We start from the raw sequence: 19,900 nt of genomic DNA on the forward strand, positions 1-19,900 counted from the left end.
GTAAAAAAATAAATAAATATTGAGGAAGGGAAATATTATGCATATCCTACCACACCTTATTTACTTCCCTTCCTAATTTTTTACATGAAGCTATTGAATGTCTAATAAACAAATCATAAAGTTCACTGTATATACTATTATATTACAAAACAATCCAATATATAGTGACAATTCTAGAAAAAATGAGAATAGTTAACAACTGAAGCCATGGCACACAGAAAGAACAATAATGAGAATCAATGCAATTATGATAGCAAGAACTATGAGCTTGATCTTCATGTTTTGATACTATTTCAATTGACATTCCAATAAATAACTGATAACAAATCAATCCAATAGTGCTAGAGTTTCAAGATTTTATTTAAATGGAATTATTGGATTTGGTTGCATCTGATCTAAAAACAAAGTATTTTTTATCAAAAAAAGAAAAGAATCAATCAGAATCAAATAAACTAAGCTCGAACCCCAGTGATCCCTAAGGCATCAACAAGAAAACTAGACTTGAGAATTTGGGAGCAACCCGATGATTCAGAACGACCAAGAGATTTGGACACTACAGCTCCATCCAAAACTTTAAAACATTGGGATATGAATCACATGTCTTATATATAACATTGACTATGTTCATAGTCGATGTAAACTAACGACTCGCACTTGAACCAAACAAGGACGTATTCAAGTTCAATTCCAGAACTAAATACTATATGCATGAGATTAATTAGGTGAGGCCTATGTTACCCTCTCTTGTTTAGAGGGTAATTTACCCTCTCATGATATCAACCAATCAAAATGTAATATACATAGGTATCATTAATTGTCAAATAAATGAATAGATTTTTTCTAAAAATAAAAGAGTTAATCTTAATTATTATTTTTTTGAAGGAGGGTTAATCTTAATTATAAGCTAACTTTTAATACTTTTAATTTTTATTTAATTTAATTTTTTTTGAAATAACAAATGATATAATTTTTTTTTATATTAAGATGTTCAATCTTAATTAATTTACACTACAAGACTTATAACAAATTCCTTCGAAAAAAAAAAGATTTATAACAAATAAAATTTCACATCAAATTTCTTTCATCTGGATGTCCTTAAATTCATCATTTACATTCATAAAATTTCTTCCATTCCAGAACCCCGAGAACAAAAACATCTCCTTCTTTCAAATTTCTTCTTCTTTATTCTTCCATATTGATCAATTTTTGTTTCTTTTTCATTCTTCTTCCCATTTTGATTGTTCAATTTTGTCGCTCCAAATTGCCGCAATTTCCAATTATCGTGAGAATTGTCGTTGTTTCTAGAATCGCATCAGGTATCGTGACTTATTTTTTTTTATTTAAGCAGCCAACCTAATAAAATCTGTTAACACGCATATATTTGTCTCACAGCCTTTAAGTCCAAATAAAAGAACAAAAGTCTCATCACATAACCATTTCAGCAGCAACCAAAAAAATGCTAGCAAACTCTCACAACATCACAACGGCAACACCTGCTAGCAGCCCTCAAAGTATACAACAGATGATTTACTCAATTGTTATAATTAACTACCTCACAATCAAGAAAAATCAAATCAAAAAGAAAAATCAAGTCATCATACCTAACGTTGGAAATAACGGCAATTCTCACGATATTTGAAATCATGACGATTCTCACGAAAATTGAAAAATGCGGCAGTTGGGAACGACGAAATTGAACAATCAAAATGGGAGGAATAAATTTTATGAATATAACTGATAAATTTAAATGCATTCAGATGAAAGAAATTTGATGTGAAATTTTAATTGTTCTAAGTCAGTCATGTAGTGTAAATTAATTAAGATTGAACACCTAAATATAATTAAGGCAATATTATATTATGGGTCATTTATCTTATTTATTTGTAACACTTTGGTCATTTGTCTTTATTTTTTCCGTTTAGGTCATTTATCTCTCTTAAAAGCACATATACATCTTTTTTCGCATTTTTTTTATTAAAAAATTCATAATTTTATTTTTAAAAATATATTTTTATTAAAACTGAAAAAAAAAATCCAAAAATATGATGAAGATGTTCATCATCTTCATCTTCTTCCTTTGAATCTTTAACATCTTCTTTAAATAAAAAAAATTCTACTAAAATATATCTTCAAATATCGTGAATTATTGTTATATTCACCTCAAATTTTATTTTAAACACAAAAATCAAAACCTTAATTTCACAAATGTTGCAAGGTGGATGGTGGAGCCTTAGTCACTGGCGGAAGGGTTAGGCTTTACGAAAGTTAAGATTGTTCTAGAAACAACAAAATTGATGTGCAAAGCTGCTATCAATTTTGGAGTTATTTTCATGTCGGGCTTGAATATTGAGTTAGAAAATAATAATAATAATAATAATAATAATAATAATAATAATAATAATAATAATATACAGCGTGACAATTTATATAACTAATTTTTATTTTTTTTGGTGATGAAACTAAATTTCTTTCTCTATAGAGGTTTGATTTTTGTGTTTAAAAGAAGATTTGAGGTGAATATAACATTAATTCATGATATTTAGAGATATATTTGTGTAGAAATTTTTTTGATTCAATGAAGATGATGAAGATTCAAAGGAAGAAGATGAAGATGATGATCATATTTATGAATTTGTTTCATTTTTAATAAAAAGATATTTTAAAAAATAAAATTATGTATTTTTTTTAATAAAAAAAATGAGAAAAAGGATGTATATGTGCTTTTATAAGAGATAAAAGACCTAAGCGGAAAAAAAAATAAAGATAAAGGACCCAAGTGTAACAAATAAATAAGATAAATGATCTCTAATTCAATCATGTCTATAATTAAATAAAAATTAAAAGTGTTAAAAGTTACCTTATGATTATAATTGATTCTTTTTTTAGAAAAAAATTGACTCATTTATGACATTTAATGTTGCTTACATTTTGATTGGTTGATATCATGAAAGGGTAAAATACCCTCTAAATAAGAGAGGGTAATCTAGAAAAAACCTGTAATTAACTATACGTAATTAAATACAAACTTTCCTCCATAAAATACCCTCTAAATAAGAGAGGGTAATCTAGAAAAAACCTGTAGGTTTGGCTCAATTGTGACTAAAAACAAACAATAAAATTAAGAATCTAACCTAAGAGCGAAGGTTCTCAGGTTTATCCACCAAAACCTCAATCTTCTCTCCCCTATCAATAACCTGCAAATAACATATAATACCATTATGACTTGCCACATGATATTAAATGAAATTCTAGAGACAATTAAATAGCTATGAAGCATCAAAACATACACGAACACCAAACACTCGATATGCCAATGACATGTAGATACCGAAGAGTTCTTCAATATGAAGTGTCAGTTCTATTTTGTCGGACAGTCGTAAAGGTGTAAGTATTAATATGTGCAGCAATCAATGCAATACCTTGTCGATATTTTCCATCATAACTCCTTTGACTTCAGAAACTTGTGCTTTCACTTTAGCAAGTTTTCTAACCTCCTCCGGATGTTCCACACAATACTGTATCTGCTCCTTCAACTTTGGTCTAAAGCATATATATCATAAGTATTATAAAGTAATTAACATGTAAATATATGTTGCACAAGAAGATAAAGTACCCAAATTCTTTGTTAAGACTTTTAGCAGTTGCTGTTGTAGCTCTTCCTCCACCATATTTTTTATTAAAATCATCTTTAATACGTTCAAGAAAAGCTATTGGAATTTGTCTACCAACAGACTCCACTGCAACAACACAGTAAGCTGCAAAATTCCACTAATCATGAAACATGTTCAACAGAAAAAGGAAAACAATATAGAAGATCTTTTCTTTTCTTTTTTTGAAATAGAAAACAATATAGAAGATCTAATGAGCCAGAAAAAATATGGGTGAACAAATTAAAATCATAAATTTGAAGATAGGGAGGGTCATTTTTAAAATTATAGCACCATGAACAATTTAAGCAAGGATGATCACTGCATGTTTTTTTTTTTTGGTAGCCGGAGTTTGAACCCCACACCTTGCATATATATTATACATTTTCTCTACCAACTGAGTTAAGCTCACGAGGACGATCACTGCATGTTTATTTTAACAAACAAAATTTCACTTTTTAGAACTTTTTATTAGTGAGCTTCAACTTATGGAAATAATTAGAATTGAAAAAGACAAAAAGTAAGATTTGATTTAAATGAAAATATAAATTATTAGTAACTTCTAAAAAAGAAATAATCAAATTTTATCAAGGGTTAAATATGTTTTTGGTCCCTATAAAATTTGGATTCTTTAAGTTTTATCCTTACTTAATTTTAATAGTTCTTTTAGTTCCTAAAAAAATTTCTACACTCAATATTAGTCCCTCCTCGATTCAAATTATTTGTTTAATTTATGTTTACACTCTTTTTGAACAATTTTTCACAGACGTGTTAAGCACATTACTAAAATTCCTCTGCAAAAAATTGACGCATATTTTGATTTCTACGTCCAAATTTTGTTAATTTTATCTTTAACTTTTGCCGTTTTAAAATATTCATATTTAATTCGTTTCATCTTAAAAAAATCTAAACTTTAGTAATTGAACCTTTTATAGTGTTCTAAACTTGTCTAAAAAAAGTTGTTCAAAAATTTTAAGAGTTTAAGGATAATTAAACAAACTTTGTTGTAACAGGGACTAAAATTAAAAGTAATTTTTTTGTAAGGACTAAAAAACCTATTAAAATTAAGTAAAGAATAAACTTTGAAATTCTTAATTTTATAGGGACTAAAAACATATTTAACCATTTTATCAATTGAGTTTAAAAAAAGCAATTTTCATCATTATATCAGAGGCAAATTAACTTGAGTTTTTTCACACAAAAATCTCCAAAGCATCATTGGATTATTTTATTACTTTACCTAAAATCATATTTTATTTTTAAAAGTCTTAAACAAGTTGTCCTTAGCCAGCTGTTGACAATTGATTCATTAATAAAAGGCCTAAATATGTAAAGTGTCCTTGTAGTTTGCTGTGTTTTTGCTTTTCGTCTCTGTATCTTTCTTTTTTCAAAACTGTCCGTGTAAGTTGTTAACGTTATGCTTTTCATCCCTCCCGTTAGCTTCTGTTACAAAAACGTACACATGACTAACATATGATGATGATGTGGTAGTGGTTGACATGGCCGCCGTGGCAAAGTGGATGATGAGTCACCAGGGAGAGGGACCAAAACCAAAAAACTAAATTTGTTGAGGGATCAAAACCAAAAAACGAAAAAATCGAAAAATTCAAATTTAAAAATAACAACTTTACCATCTTCTTCATATCTTTCTTCCACCATTTTCATCTTAGTCGCACATATTCACAGTTTCTTCTACCCATATCCTTCATTTATAAGTCAATGTATTCTCCACAAAATAGACCATTAAATAATGCAAGACTATTGAATCTAATAGTGAATCACCAACGCATAATTTTGCTTTCCTTTTCTTCATCTTCTACCTTCCATTGAACTTCATACCATAGTCATGAGCATCAAGGAAAAAACTCCAGAAAAAAAAAAAATTCAACAAATCACCATCATAGCCCACAAAGAAATGCAGCACCACCAGCACAAATTAGAAGAAAAAAATTACAACAGTATCATCACCACAATTATCATCAACATTATCACTCACCACAGTCATCGTCAACACAAAATTTCATTTCATAAAAAAATTGAAACCGTATCAATGACAAACTTAGAGAATTATATCCATAAGCCAAAGAATGAAGGGAAATTAAAAGGGTGAGAAAGTGGAAGTAAGTATCTGAAAAAATGTAGTGAATCATATCCAGAAGATCTATCAACAACAAACCATGATTAACAAATAATGCTTTTGTTCAAATTTTCATAGAAAGGGTAGTCTTTTAGCTGTTGTTTGCTTAAGTATGGTTATAATTTGACTAGTTTTCTTCTTTAGGTCTTTTCCTTTCTTGGGATTGATCCGGATTCTCTTTTAATAGGTTTTACTCTATGTATCTCTGTTGTATTGGTTGAGGCCTATCCTGTCTTTTATATTTTATTACTTTGATAAATCAATTATTCCCCGCAACCCAAAAAATCCAGCAATTATAAATAACGAATTAATGAATTTTTTTAATGATTTTGTTTTGTAATTTGATTTTGAAGGATTTTTTTTATGATTCTGGGTTTCAAATTTTTACGGGCAAGATTATGAAAATGAGGAATGATTATGGGTTTCAATTTTTACGGGCAAGATTATGAAAATGAGGATGAAGATGGAGAAGATGACGAGGGAAGAAGAAGAGGTGATAGCTAGGTTTCATGAAGATTTATTTTTTCTCGGCTATATGTGCTATTTAACATATAATTTATATGTGGAGTTTTAGCATGAATGGAGGATATGGGTAGAAGAAATAGTGAATATGTGCGGCTAAGATGAAAATGGTTGAAGAAAATATATGAAGAAGATGGTAGAATTGTTATTCTTAAATTTGAATTTTTCGACTTCTCATTTTTTTGTTTTGGTCCCTCTACAAAAAATTTTTTTTTTTTTTGGTTTTGGTCTTTCTCTGTGTGGCTCATCATCCTAGCTAACGGGGGGACGAAAAGCATAACATTAACAACTTAGAGGAATGATTTTTTTTTATTTTTTTTTTAAAAAAAAAGATACAATGTTGAATTGAAAAAACACGCGAACTTAAGGATTCATGATTGTTAAAATCTAATTTCAATTGATGGTTATTAGTTAAAAATGTACCGATTGCTATCATTATTCTAAATCCAAGTAACAGTTTATGCTCTTTGCATCTTTTGTTAGTTCACCTTTGTATTGAATTTGTGACCGCATGACTCATAGTGTTTTGTTTTTTTAGGGATGTCATTAAAAAAGAATATATCATATTCTGCACATACACTATCTATCCATTATTGCTCCTTGAATTATTGCCATTACTTTTGCTAGTACTTGCTAGTACGTTGTTTCTTTTGTCTATCAATTATTGCTCCTTTAATTATTGCTATCGTTATTATTTATCAAATATTAAATAAAAAATACACAAAGTATGATTGATTTCTTGAATATCACTTTCGCTTCAAAAAAATCAGACGCTTAGTAAACTATATCATATCTCTATAACTCTATAAGGATTCATGATTGTTAATATCTAATTTCAATGGTTTGGAAACTAAATTGATGGTTATTTGTTAAAAAATGTACTGCGTGCAGTCATTATTCTCAGTTAAGATAGCAATAGAAGATAACTCATCATTTTGTGCGTTACTCACATATATTATATTTTGCACATACAGTTTCTATCAATTATTGCTACTACTAGCATGTTGCTTTTGTCTATCAATTATTGCTCCTTGAATTATTGCTATTGCATATTCTGTTTTATTGTTATTATTTATCATAAATAAAATAAAATAAAAAATACACAAGTTCTTGAATATCATTTTTCCTTTAAAAAAAACAGACACTTTGTAAACTATATCATATCTCTTTGAATTATTGCTATATCATATTCTGTGTGAATTCAATCTATCAAAAGCCATTGCTCCTTATCCACTTGAGAGAAAAATGGCTGAAGGACTTCTGTTTAACATGATTGATAAGCTGATCGGGAAGCTGGGTTCTATGGTTGTTGAAGGCTGGAACATGAGAGATGATCTTCAAAAGCTGGTGGAGAATATGTCTGAGATCAAGGCTGTGGTTTTGGATGCAGAGGAGCAGCAAGGAACCAACAACCATCAAGTTCAACTGTGGTTGGAAAAGCTGAAAGATGCTCTTGATGATGCCGATGACTTGCTCGATGACTTTAACACGGAAGACTTGAGGCGACAGGTGATGACCAGTAACAAGAAGGCTAAAAAGTTTCACATCTTCTTCTCATCATCCAACCAGCTTCTCTTTTCTTACAAAATGGTTCAGAAAATTAAGGAACTTAGTAAGAGAATTGAGGCCCTTAATGTTGCTAAGAGAGTCTTTAATTTTACAAATCGTGCACCTGAGCAACGAGTTTTGAGAGAAAGAGAAACTCACTCCTTTATTCGTGAGGAAGAAGTTATTGGAAGAGATGAGGAGAAGAAAAAGTTGATAGAGTTGTTGTTTAACACCGGCAACAATGTGAAAGAGAATGTTTCAGTTATTTCTATAATTGGAATCGGAGGACTGGGGAAGACTGCGCTTGCTCAATTTGTATACAATGACAAGAAAGTGAAACAACATTTTGAGTTTAAAAAATGGGTTTGTGTTTCTGAAGATTTTAATGTAAAAGTTATTGCTGCAAAGATCATAAAATCTAACACTACAGCTGAGATAGAAGAAGTGCAATTGGAACTCCGCGATAAAGTTAAAGGCAAAAGATATTTGCTTGTCTTGGATGACAATTGGAATGAGGATCGTAATCTTTGGCTTGAATTGATGACACTGCTGAAAGATGGCGCAGAAGGAAGTAAAATAATTATCACCGCAAGAAGTGAGATGGTTGCCAAGGCAAGTGGTTCTTCTTTCACCTTGTTCTTACAGGGTCTCGGTGAAAAACAATCTTGGACATTATTTAGTCAATTAGCTTTTGAGAATGAGAGAGAACTAGAGAATGAGGAATTGGTGTCAATTGGCAAGGAAATTGTGAAGAAATGTTCAGGGGTTCCTCTCGCCATCAGAAGCATTGGAAGCTTAATGTATTCCATGCAGAAGGAGGATTGGTCATCATTCAAGAACAAAGATCTTATGCAAATTGATGAACAAGGTGATAAAATTTTACAGCTTATCAAACTAAGTTATGATCATCTACCATTTCATTTGAAAAAGTGCTTTGCTTTTTGTTCATTGTTTCCAAAAGACTATTTAATTGATAAAACAAAATTGATTCGACTTTGGATTGCACAAGGGTTTGTTCAGTCATCTGATGAAAGTACAAGTTTAGAAGATATTGGTGATAAGTACTTCATGGATTTAGTTCATAAATCTTTCTTTCAAAATATCACTGAAGATAACTTCTTTTATGGCAGTGTGAGCTGCCAAATGCATGATATTGTGCATGATCTGGCAAGTTTTATTTCAAGAAATGACTATCTTTTAGTTAAAGAAAAGGGGCAACATATTGACAGACAACCTCGTCATGTCTCTTTTGGCTTTGAATTGGATTCTTCCTGGCAAGCTCCAACTTCTCTTCTCAATGCTCACAAATTAAAGACATTTCTATTACCGCTACACTGGATTCCAATAACTTATTTTAAAGGTTCAATAGAATTGTCTGCTTGTAATTCCATCCTGGCAAGTTCTAGACGATTTCGTGTGCTGAATCTTAGCTTCATGAATTTAACGAATATTCCATCTTGTATTGGTAGAATGAAACAGCTAAGGTATCTTGATCTTTCTTGTTGTTTTATGGTTGAAGAGCTCCCAAGGTCTATAACTGAATTAGTTAACTTGGAGACTCTTTTACTCAATAGGTGTTCTAAATTGAGAGAGTTGCCCAAAGATCTTTGGAAGTTGGTAAGTCTTAGACATCTTGAGTTGGATCTTTGTCATAACTTAACTTCTATGCCACGTGGAATAGGAAAGATGACTAATCTTCAAAGATTGACACACTTTGTGTTAGATACAACTTCTAAAGACAGTGCTAAAACTAGTGAACTAGGGGGATTACATAACTTGAGGGGACGACTCGTGATAAAAGGCTTGGAACATTTGAGGCATTGTCCAACAGAAGCTAAACATATGAATTTAATAGGGAAGTCACATCTTCATCGATTGACATTGAATTGGAAGGAAGACACTGTTGGTGATGGCAATGATTTTGAAAAAGATGATATGATTCTACATGACATTCTACACTCCAATATCAAGGATTTAGAAATAAATGGATTTGGTGGTGTGACATTGTCTAGTTCGGCCAATTTATGTACAAATTTGGTTGAATTGTATGTATCCAAATGCACAAGATTGCAATATTTCAAACTCTCACTGTTGCATGTCAAACGCCTCCAAATGTATAAGTTGCCTTGCCTGGAGTACATAGTGAATGATAGCAATAGTGATAACTCATCATCATTTTGTGCGTCACTCACAGATATAGCTCTCTTTCAGTTAAATAATCTTAAAGGATGGTGTAATTGTAGCGAAGAAGAAATCTCAAGGGGTTGTCGTCATCAGTTTCAGAGTCTTGAAAGATTATCGATTAAATATTGTCCTAATCTAGTTTCAATTCCACAACACAAACATGTCAGGAAAGTAATGCTTTCAAATGTCACAGAGAAGATATTACAGCAAGCAGTCAATCATTCCAAAGTAGAGTATCTTGATATAGGTTTCATACTCAATTTTAAATCTCTCTGTGGTGTCTTTCAACATCTAAGTACACTGTCTGAATTGTGTATCGAAAATTGCGAGGAGTTTGATCCGTGCAATGATGAAGATGGTTGTTACAGCGTGAAATGGAAAGAACTTACGAACCTCAAATTGTTGCAGTTCTATGAAATCCCAAAAATGAAATATTTACCTGAGGGGCTTCAACACATTACCACTTTACAAACTCTAAGAATATGGAATTGTGAGAATCTTACATCTATACCTGAATGGGTAAAATCACTGCAAGTATTTAACATCGAAGATTGCCCGAAGGTGGAAAATCAATAAGGTAAATAAATTGTTTTGAATATATTAATACTATCATATCAAGACTGTATGTTTAGCTTTTGACACTTGTTTTGTCATGTCTTTCTTAGGATGCTGAGTTGTCCTTTTTTCAATGATGATAGAAGGATTATAACTACTCAAGTCAAAGCCCCTACACAAGAATAATAAGTGTAAGTTCTCTTAAATTTCTCATATTTGTTTTATAATTATAAAGTATTATTTATGTTGTTGTTCATCATCCATAATAATATACTATGTTTATTTTTGTTGGCAGATTGATACTTTTGCTGATTGCAAGTCTCATTTCAAGCGTGTTTCTCAGAATCAGAATGTGTCTTTACATTTTAGTTTGTCTATAGTTTGTTAAAATAGTTTGGGATTTTAAAATGATTTTTTTTTCGACAGAAAAAATGATTGTTTGTGATATTGTATTGTTCAACTCACTTTTTTTGTGTTTAATTTACTTAAAGGATTCATAATTGTTTCGGTGAAAGGGTGAATCACCATTTTTGTTTATGAAAAGTTTAGGGAAAGATTATTGTTTTATTAAAATGATATCAATGACCATTTTGTAGCTGAGAAGATTTGATCGCTCGAGGTTACAAGATGGAACTATGTGTATGTTTAGTTATGCGTAGACAATAATTGAGTTTTATTAGATTGATTATGATTAAAAGTGAATTGAAGGTAAATTGATTGTGTTTGGACATAATCATATAAAAATGATTTACACAATAAATATGTGTGTTAAATTCAATTTTAGACTCAATTCTGGATGCAAAATCAGTTTGTTTATTTAAAAGTTGTGCTAAGTTGTATCTGTTTGGTGAATTCTTTTAATTTAATTACATATTACTAGTAGGTGGGTCGGTCACATTAACTTGGTTTGTCTAGTTGTTGTTGTTGATTATCCATTAAGTTTTAGAATGAGTTTTTTTGTCTTTTGTGCAGTTTATACAACCGTGAAGAGTAGTTTATGCAATGGTCTTTTGTGTAGTTTATGCAATATTTTCAAAATCCATTAATTTGGCTGCAAGTTGTATTTGGGAAAGAATTTGAGGGTTTAAGTTCTATAACTTTCTGTTATAACAAATCAGTTGTTTCTTTCTTTCTCTTTATGTATCTATATGGCTATTAAGAAAACGGGGATTATGTTTGTTGGGAATATCTTAGTAAGTTGTGTATAATGTGCTATAATAATTTGAGAGAAAATTTAGGAAGTAAAGAAAAGCATTTTGAAACAAAATAACATGTAGTAGTTGGTCATTCTTTATGAAGGAAATTTTCAGTTTAGCAAGGGCCAATTATGTATTGTGATGTATTTTATCAGCGGAAAACAGTTAAGCTATTACTTTTTTCACTCTATTGGTTTCTCACGCGTCTTATTTTTTTCTTTTCAAAATATAATTTAATCTGATTGAATAATCAGATCCATATTTCGTATTATATAATCCGAACTGTTTCAGAGTTGAGCAAACTGTTTAAAATGATTTCATGTATTTGTGGATTTAACAAACTTTCATTATATAATATAATATAATATAAAAGATAATGAACTTACAATTATATCAAAAAACCATTATGTAGTTGTCAATGATATGTCGGTAGGATTCCATGTCTTTTATTTTTCATTATATAAAACAATTATCAAATCTAAGACTTTCATCTTTTTCAATCTAGATTCCAAGTCCAACAATACAGTTTATAGAGTAGGAACAATAAAAATGAAAAACATTATGCATCCTACCACACCTTATTCACTTCCCTTCCCAACTTTTTTTTACATGAAGCCATTGAATGTATAGTAAACAAATCATAAAGTTCATTGTATGAGACTATTATATTACAAAACAATCCAATATGTAGTGACAATTCTAGAAAAAATAAGAATAGTTAACAACTGAAGCCATGGCACACAGAAAGAACAATAATGAAAATCAATGCAATTATGATAGCAAGAACTATGAGCTTGATCTTCATGTTTTGATACCACATCTTTCTCCTCAATTGGGTTCCCTGCTGCCTGAAATCTTGTGCCTGCACAGCCATACCATTTCAATTGACATTCCAATAACTTACAATCCTCATAATTAATGGATAAATTAAGTAGCATAGAGCAAAGTTTTTGGGACTAAAAAACCTATTAAAATTAAGTAAAGAATAAACTTAGAAGTTCTCAATTTTATAAGGACCAAAAACATATTTCACCCTTTTATCAATTGAGTTTAAAAAAAGCAATTTTCATCATTATATCAGAGACAAATTAACTTGAGTTTTTTCACACAAAAATCTCCAAAGCATCATTGGATTATTTTATTACTTTACCTAAAATCATATTTTATTTTTAAAAGTCTTAAACAAGTTGTCCTTAGCCAACCGTTGACACTTGATTCATTAATAAAAGACCTAAATATGTAAAGCGTCCTTGTAGTTTGACGTGTTTTTGCTTTTCGTCCCTGTATCTCTTTTTTTCAAAATTGTCTGTGTAAGTTGTTAATGTTATGCTTTTTGTCCCTCCCGTTAGCTTCTATTACAAAAACGTACACATGACTAACGGATGATGATGTGGCAGTGGTTGACATGGCCGCCGTGGCAAAGTGGATGATGAGTCACTAGGGAGAGGGACCAAAACCAAAAAGCTAAATTTGTAGAGGGATCAAAACCAAAAAACGAGAAATCGAAAAATTCAAATTTAAAAATAACAACAACTCTACCATCTTCTTCATGTCTTTCTTCCACCATTTTCATCTAAGCCACACATATTCACAGTTTCTTCTACCCATATCCTTCATTTATAAGTCAATGTATTCTCCACAAAATAGACCATTAAATAATACAAGACTATTGAATCTAACAGTGAATCACCAACACATAATTTTACTTTCCTTTTCTTCATCTTCTTCTTAATCTTCATATGAACTTCATACCATAGTCATGAGCATCAAGAAAAAAAAAATCTAGAAAAAAAAAATTCAACAAATCACCATCATAGCCCACAAAGAAAGTCCACCAGCACAAGTTAGAAGAAAAAAATTACAACAGTATCATCGCCACAATTATCATCAACATTATCACTCACCACAATCATCGTCAACACAACATTTAATTTCATAAAAAAATAGAAACCGTATCAATGACAAACTTAGAGAATTATATCCATAAGCCAAAGAATGAAGGGAAATGAAAAGGGTGAGAAAAGTGGAAGTAAGCATCTTAAAAAATGTAGTGAATCCTATCCAGAAGATCTATCAACAACAAACCATGATTAACAAATAATGCTTTTGTTCAAATTTTCATAGAGAGGGTAGTCTTTTAGCTCTTGTTTGGTTAAGTATGGTTACAATTTGACTAGTTTTCTTCTTTAGGTCTTTTCCTTTCTTGGGATTGATCCGGATTCTCTTTTAATAGGTTTTACTCTATGTATTTCTGTTGTATTGGTTCAGGCCTATCCTGTCTGTTATATTTTATTGCTTTGATAAAAATAAAAAAACACTAGAAATCAATTATTCCCCGTAACCCAAAAAATCCAGCAATTACAAATAACGAATTCGATTTTGAAGGATTTTTTTTATGATTTTGGGTTTCAATTTTTTAAAGGCAAGATTATGAAAATGAGGAATGATTCCGGGTTTCAATTTTTACGGGCAAGATTATGAAAATGAGGATGAAGATGGAGAATATGAGGAGGGAAGAAGAAGAGGTGATAGGTTTCATGAAGATTTTTTTTTCTCGGTTATATGTGCTATTAACATATAATTTATATGTGGATTTTTAGCATGAATGGAGGATATGGGTAGAAGAAATAGTGAATATGTGCGGCTAAGATGAAAATGGTTGAGAAAGATATGAAGAAGATGGTAGAATTGTTATTCTTAAATTTGAATTTTTCGACTTCTCGTTTTTTTGTTTTGGTCCCTCTACAAATTTTGTTTTTTGGTTTTGGACTTTCTCTGTGTGGCTCATCATCCTAGCTAACGGGAGGGACGAAAAGTATAACATTAACAACTTACAGGGATGATTTTGAAAAGAAAAAAAAAGATACAATGTCGAATTGAAAAAACACGCGAACTTAAGGATTCATGATTATTAAAATCTAATTTAAATTGATGGTTATTAGTTAAAAACATGGTAGTTAAAACCGAACCGGACCGGCCGGTTCAACCGATTGAACCGGACCCATGTCCGGTCCGACTGACTCCCAAAACCGCTGGTTCAAAGAACCGGGTCAACAACCGGAAAACCGGTCAAAAGCCGGAAAAACCGGGAACCACCGGTTCAGACGGTTTTACAGGTTTAGCCGGTTAAGGTTTTATTTTTTTCCAAAAAAAATTGAAACGCGTTTCGTTATTGATTAATTTCCATTTCTTATCAATTTGTTCCCTTTTCACACAATTTTTTTAAAGATTTGTACAATTAATAACAGAGGTTTTTAATCTCATTTTGCTTCAATTGCCACAAGAGTCAAAACAAGAAAATATAATGGTTGAATCAAAAACAAATCAACAAAGATCAGTAAAAACGAAGAGTTAAGAAGAAAGATTAGAGAGGGAAGGGCAAGCAAGTTAAGGAATTTATTATGTTGAATTTTCCATGGAAGCACAAGTGAAGATTTAAGAGAAGAAAAAATACAATTGGAGAGAAGAATAGTGAACCATGGGACAATGACAGTGAGAGATGAAAAGGCAAAGTAGACGGCTGCATTTGATTATCAGGATTTCATATGACTGTGACAATTTATGGTTACTAATGGGTTGGGCTTATAAGGAAAGCCCATGAAGAATGGCTTTATTTGAAAAATAATTATAATTAATATATGCGAATTATAATTGACCATGTGTGTCTCTAGAAAAATAAAACTAAATTGACCATGTGTATGTGAGGTGATCTTTGCGAATGATTTTATAACATGTTTTTCTTAATTATTTACTACATCGTAATAAAAAAAAACTATAATAAAATAATAAAAAATATTATTTAATTAAATCCGGTTGAACCCCCGGTCCAACCCCGATTGAACCTCAAAACCTTAAACCCATGCCTACACCGATTTAATGTCCGGTCCGGTTTTGATTACCTTGGTTAAAAATGTACCGATTGCTTTCATTATTCTAAATCCAAGTAACAGTTTATGCTCTTTGCATCTTTTGTTAGTTCACCTTTGTATTGAATTTGTGACCCCATGACTCATAGTGTTTTGTTTTTTTAGGGATGTCATTAAAAAAGGATATATCATATTCTGCACATACACTATCTATCCATTATTGCTCCTTGAATTATTATTGCTTTTACTATTGCTTGCTAGTACGTTGTTTCTTTCTTTTGTCTATCAATTATTGCTACTTTAATTATTGCTATCGTTATTATTTATCAAAAATTAAATAAAAAATATACACAAAGTATGATTGATTTCTTGAATATCACTTTTGCTTCAAAAAAAATCAGACGCTTTGTAAACTATATCATATCTCTATAACTCTATAAGGATTCATGATTGTTAATATCTAATTTCAATGGTTTGGAAACTAAATTGATGGTTATTTGTTAAAAAATGTACTGCGTGCAGTCATTATTCTCAGTTAAGATAGCAATAGAAGATAACTCATCATTTTGTGCGTTACTCACATATATATATCCTTCTCAGTTAAGAAATCTAAAAGGATGGTGTAACTGTAGCAAAGAAGAAATCTCAAGGGGTTGTAGTCATCAGTCTCAGAGTATTGAATACTTATCGATTGATGATTGTTATAAGCTAGTTTCAATTCCTCAACACACATATATCAAGAAAGTAACTCTTAGAAAGGTCACAGAGAAGATATTAAAGCAAGTAGTCAATTATTCCAAAGTAGAGTATCTTCAGATGTTTTTCATGCTCAATTTGAAATCTCTTAGTGGAGTCTTTCAACATCTAAGTACACTGTGTGAATTGCGTATCCGCTATTGTGAGGAGTTTGATCCATGCAATGATGAAGATGGTTGTTAGAGCATGAAATGGAAAGAACTCACCAAACTCAAAGTTTTGGAGTTCCATGCAATCCCAAAAATGAAAAATTTACCTAAGGGGCTTCAGCACATTACCACTTTACAAACTCTAAGAATCAGAAATTGTGAGAATCTTACATCTATACCTGAATGGGTAAAATCACTGCAAGTATTTGATATCAAAGATTGCCCGAAGGTGGAAGATCAATAAGGTAAATAATATGTTTTGAAGTACTATCATATCAAGACTTGATTTTTAGCTGTTGACACTTGTTTTTTCATGTCTTTCTTAGGCTGTTGAGATGTCCTTTGAATCAAGAATGATAGAAGGATTATAACTACTCAAGTCAAAGCCCCTACACAAGCATAATAAGTGTAAGTTCTCTTAAATTTCTCCTATTTGTTTTATAATTATAAAGAATTTTATGTTGTTTTTTATCATCCATAATAATCTACTATGTTCTTTTTTGTTGGCAGATTTAAACTTATGTTGATTTAAAGTGTCTTTCTCAGGAACCAGAAAGTGTCTTTACATTTTAATTTGCTTATAGTTTGTTAAAATAGTTTGGTATTTTTAAGATGATTATTTGTGATATTTATTGTTCTGAAACTGCATAATCAGTTAAGGTTCTACCATGTTAATAAATGTAATAAAGTCTTCTTTCCCTTTGCACATCATTTACAATTATGTTGGAACTGTATACCATGCACAGAGAGACTATAAATAATAATTTTTAGAGGTTTTCTTTTCCCACCATCCTCGCTTCTCGCGCCACTCCGTTTTGACTATTTTACCCTGTTTGAATTTTATAATCCGAATCGTATTCGGATTATATAATGTAAAATGACTATTTTATGTTGCGTGAATTCTTCTAATTACATATTGTCAAGTTTTTGTTGTTGGACTTAATCGATATTGCATGGTGCTTTCTTCTTAAATGTTTTGTGACTTTTCAAAGAAAACAGGAGGAAAGCAGCAACAATAGTGATTAGCATATCCAATTGACAATTTTTAATACGTCGCTATCATCAAAATTCTCAAAAGGTAAAACACATTTTGTTCCAACAGTTTCGTGTTTGACCTTGCCGCCGCTAAACGCAACACCATCAATCGACAATCACGCAGCCTCTTTGATCAGCCATCAGTGTTGACTGGTCTCGAAATTAAAGGAGGTTTTAGCTTTTGTAAAGGGTGTGAAATTTGAGAGACTAAAAGTGTGATTTCCAAACTAGAGGGGCCAAAATAGCAAGTTTTGGAAACTTCGGGAACTAAAAGTGCATTTTAGTCTTCCTTTAGATTGTGTAATTCGAACCATATTTTAGATTATATACTTTCAACTATCACAAAATGAGCAAATTACTTGAAATGATTTCATGTCTTTGTGGATTTAACAAATTTTCATTATATAAAATAGTATAAAAGACAATGAATTTATAAAAAATCATTAAGTAGTTGTTAATGATATGTCGGTAAGATTTCATGTCTTTTATTTTTCATTATATAAAACAATCATCAAGTCCAAACCTTTCATCTTTTTTCCATCTCAACTCCATGTCCAACCTTCTTAACAAGCAACAACCTTCTTAAGGTCAAGATTTACAACAAGGTACAACCTGCTTCGACTAATCTATTAGGTTGCCTACTAGCTCCTATGACCTGAAGTACCCATCCTAACCAAATCATACCATATGATCACTATCATTATTTTGAGACTTCATTTTGTTCATTTTGGTTGAATCACTTTTTATTGATGTCATATGAATCAAATCAAACATAATGTTTTCATCCTTCAAAAAAAGAATTCATTTCGTTTATGGTATTTAATGGACATAATTTCGATATATGGTCTAGACATTTCTTGAACATGATATGAGCTTACAAGGATCACATATAATAGATGGATATAACTTGAGCAAATATTGAACATAAAAATGGTCATGATCTTGACATTAATATGAACATAAATTGACCATTAAGAATTGAAAACCAAATTGTTTTTTTTATTGGATGAAAACATTCCGTTTTATTTTTTTAGGACTAAAATTTACATATTTTTAGAAACGAAAAACTTATTTCAATCTACTTATGATTACGTTTTCAGTTTTATCTCTTCAATTATAATGAATGAAATGTCTTGAGCTTGTTTGAGTTAAATATACTAGGTGCCAATTAATTCTACTCTACAACAAAATAATATTCAGCAAGCTTGCTACAGACAGAGCATGACCATTTATATTGGAAGTGGTTGGCTCATTGGCTATAGTCACAAGATTATGTTGAATCAAATTCTCAACCCTTCTGCTCAACTACTTTATAAATTAATTCTGAATCTAATTATTGATCTTCCAAGTTAATCACTACATGATTAACATCATTGACAAGGCTAACATCAGTTTCCTTGGCAGTAACATCTAGCATAGGATGACTAGATTTCTTTTTAGAGATAGCATTGGAAAAAGCCTTCGTCAAATTCTTTTGGACAATTGGATTGCTGGGCTGGAAATGAGTCGAGTCGAGTCGAACTTGTCTGAGCTCGGCTCGACTCGATAAGAATTGATTCGGCTCGAAACTCGACTCGAGTCAGACTATATATAACTCAAGTTCAACTCATTTAGTTAACGAATTTAATTTTTAGCTCAAGTTCGGCTCATTTGGTTCATGAATCAAGTTCAACGAACTAATTACCGAGTCAAGTTCTGAACTTTATTCGAGTTGTATCGGTTCATTGTCAGCCCTTTGCTATTAACTAAATTTTGGCAATTTTGTATTGAGTGTCCAATTGATCGACAATTTTGAAAGGAGAAGACATCCTTAAAAAAAAATGTACTGATTGCTAAGCATTATTTCAAGGGTGTGTTTGTTTCATCTTAAAAAAAAAAAAATTGTGTAAAAAAAATCTAGAGATTTTTTCTATAGATTTTAACCTTGTGTAAAAATAATTATTCTTAAAATCCTAATCAAACAATAAAAAATGAAAAAAGTAATTATATAAGATTAAATGATTTTTGCATAGGTCTCACATCTTTTCTTTGTATTTTGGGGAAAAGTCAAATCCTTTGTTAATGCATGGTTGTTGTGAATTTGTGACCCACAATATGTTATCCAGTTCAAGAATACGTATGGTTCTCTTAAAAAAAGTTTGCCAAAATAATTATTCTGGTTTGGTGACATCTTTATATACTAAATCATATATCTTATAAGGACACTATCCCCTCTAAAAACTTGTACCGTGTAAATTCAGTCCCTCATACCACTTGTGAGAAAAATGGCTGAAGGTCTTCTGTTTAACATGATTCAAAAGCTGAT

At 30.8% G+C, this 19,900-nt stretch overlaps 3 protein-coding genes and 1 long non-coding RNA gene across 4 annotated transcripts in view; 2 read left to right on the top strand and 2 right to left on the bottom strand.

Moving 5' to 3' along the window:
* Positions 1-148: 148 nt before the first annotated feature.
* Positions 149-19,900, bottom strand: part of LOC11414308 (vesicle-associated membrane protein 722) — a 51,406-nt gene continuing 31,654 nt past the window's right edge. The window contains exons 5-6 of the mRNA XM_039833105.1: positions 12,595-12,651; positions 149-279 (exon numbers count right to left, since the gene is read on the bottom strand). Coding sequence (XP_039689039.1) covers positions 193-279; positions 12,595-12,651 — 144 coding nt within the window. The 3' untranslated portion in view covers positions 149-192. The remainder of the gene's footprint in view (positions 280-12,594; positions 12,652-19,900) is intronic.
* Positions 3,087-5,652, bottom strand: LOC11421524 (vesicle-associated membrane protein 722). The gene is made up of 4 exons (XM_024780396.2): positions 5,602-5,652; positions 3,614-3,768; positions 3,420-3,540; positions 3,087-3,194 (listed from the first exon to the last, which is right to left on the bottom strand). Exons 1-4 carry the CDS (start codon positions 5,650-5,652, stop codon positions 3,132-3,134), a joined length of 390 nt encoding a protein of 129 aa, XP_024636164.1. The 3' UTR covers positions 3,087-3,131.
* Positions 7,298-11,158, top strand: LOC11414307 (putative disease resistance protein RGA1). Its single transcript, XM_003604933.4, has 3 exons — positions 7,298-10,615; positions 10,704-10,784; positions 10,889-11,158. The coding sequence occupies exon 1, from the start codon at positions 7,552-7,554 to the stop codon at positions 10,612-10,614; it is 3,063 nt and encodes a 1,020-aa protein (XP_003604981.2). The 5' UTR covers positions 7,298-7,551; the 3' UTR covers position 10,615; positions 10,704-10,784; positions 10,889-11,158.
* LOC112421322 (uncharacterized) lies at positions 16,015-17,348 on the top strand. The gene is made up of 3 exons (XR_003011578.2): positions 16,015-16,805; positions 16,887-16,968; positions 17,071-17,348. It is a non-coding gene; the product is annotated as an uncharacterized lncRNA (long non-coding RNA).

The sequence above is a fragment of the Medicago truncatula genome, chromosome 4 (assembly GCF_003473485.1).
Source record: "Medicago truncatula cultivar Jemalong A17 chromosome 4, MtrunA17r5.0-ANR, whole genome shotgun sequence".
NCBI classification, from domain to species: domain Eukaryota; kingdom Viridiplantae; phylum Streptophyta; class Magnoliopsida; order Fabales; family Fabaceae; genus Medicago; species Medicago truncatula.